This window comes from Sinocyclocheilus grahami, unplaced genomic scaffold (assembly GCF_001515645.1).
Source record: "Sinocyclocheilus grahami isolate Dianchi unplaced genomic scaffold, SAMN03320097.WGS_v1.1 scaffold259.1, whole genome shotgun sequence".
NCBI lineage: Eukaryota > Metazoa > Chordata > Actinopteri > Cypriniformes > Cyprinidae > Sinocyclocheilus > Sinocyclocheilus grahami.
The window spans coordinates 518107-518719 of NW_015505438.1; the positions used below are offsets into that span (position 1 = coordinate 518107).

At 44.9% G+C, this 613-nt stretch overlaps 1 protein-coding gene across 1 annotated transcript in view; it reads right to left on the reverse strand.

The window, feature by feature from the left end:
- Positions 1-613, reverse strand: part of LOC107599021 (phosphatidylinositol 4-phosphate 5-kinase type-1 beta-like) — a 46789-nt gene that overhangs the window by 1980 nt on the left and 44196 nt on the right. Inside the window, exon 14 of the mRNA XM_016290509.1 lies at positions 54-162. Within this exon, the coding sequence (XP_016145995.1) occupies positions 54-162 (109 nt within the window). The remainder of the gene's footprint in view (positions 1-53; positions 163-613) is intronic.

Genomic DNA, 613 nt, shown 5'->3' on the forward strand with positions numbered 1-613 from the left:
AGATCCATAGATCCCTCGAGATGCAATCGACTAACTGTACTGCACAAACTCACAAAGTAGACATCCAGCACTGAGTCGTCATCTCTGTCTATGTCCATGGTGCTTTGCTCCGACGTCAGACAGATGCCACTGTCCTCCAATGTAAAAGTTGAGCAGGCACATCTGAAAGGAAACAACAGCAGCAGTGAGTCAGAAGAACAGCCCGAAGGAGCTCAAGGACAAATGAAGAGTCCTCAAAACATGACAGATGAATATTGAGCAAAGCTGGTGGCCTCATAAATGCCACAGAGGGAATATGTGTGGCCGTGTGTGAGGGAGACCAGAACAGAAAGCATTTCAGCTGTAATATTTCTCATCATTACCGTGACATGTTTCAGATGAGCGCTGGCCATCTATATCCACTTTGGAATGTGCTTATGTTTTTATTGCCTGTAATAATCTCTTGAGTTATTGCTGCCATGGCAACCAGACCCTTGTTCACCTCATGAACATAAAGCACTTTGAGCATGTGACACTTTTCAGATGCTGAGGGTGTTCATTAACACAGGCTCACCCTGGACTTCACCAAACGCTTTGACTGCCCGAGGTCAGCAAGATATTTCGTTTTTTTTTT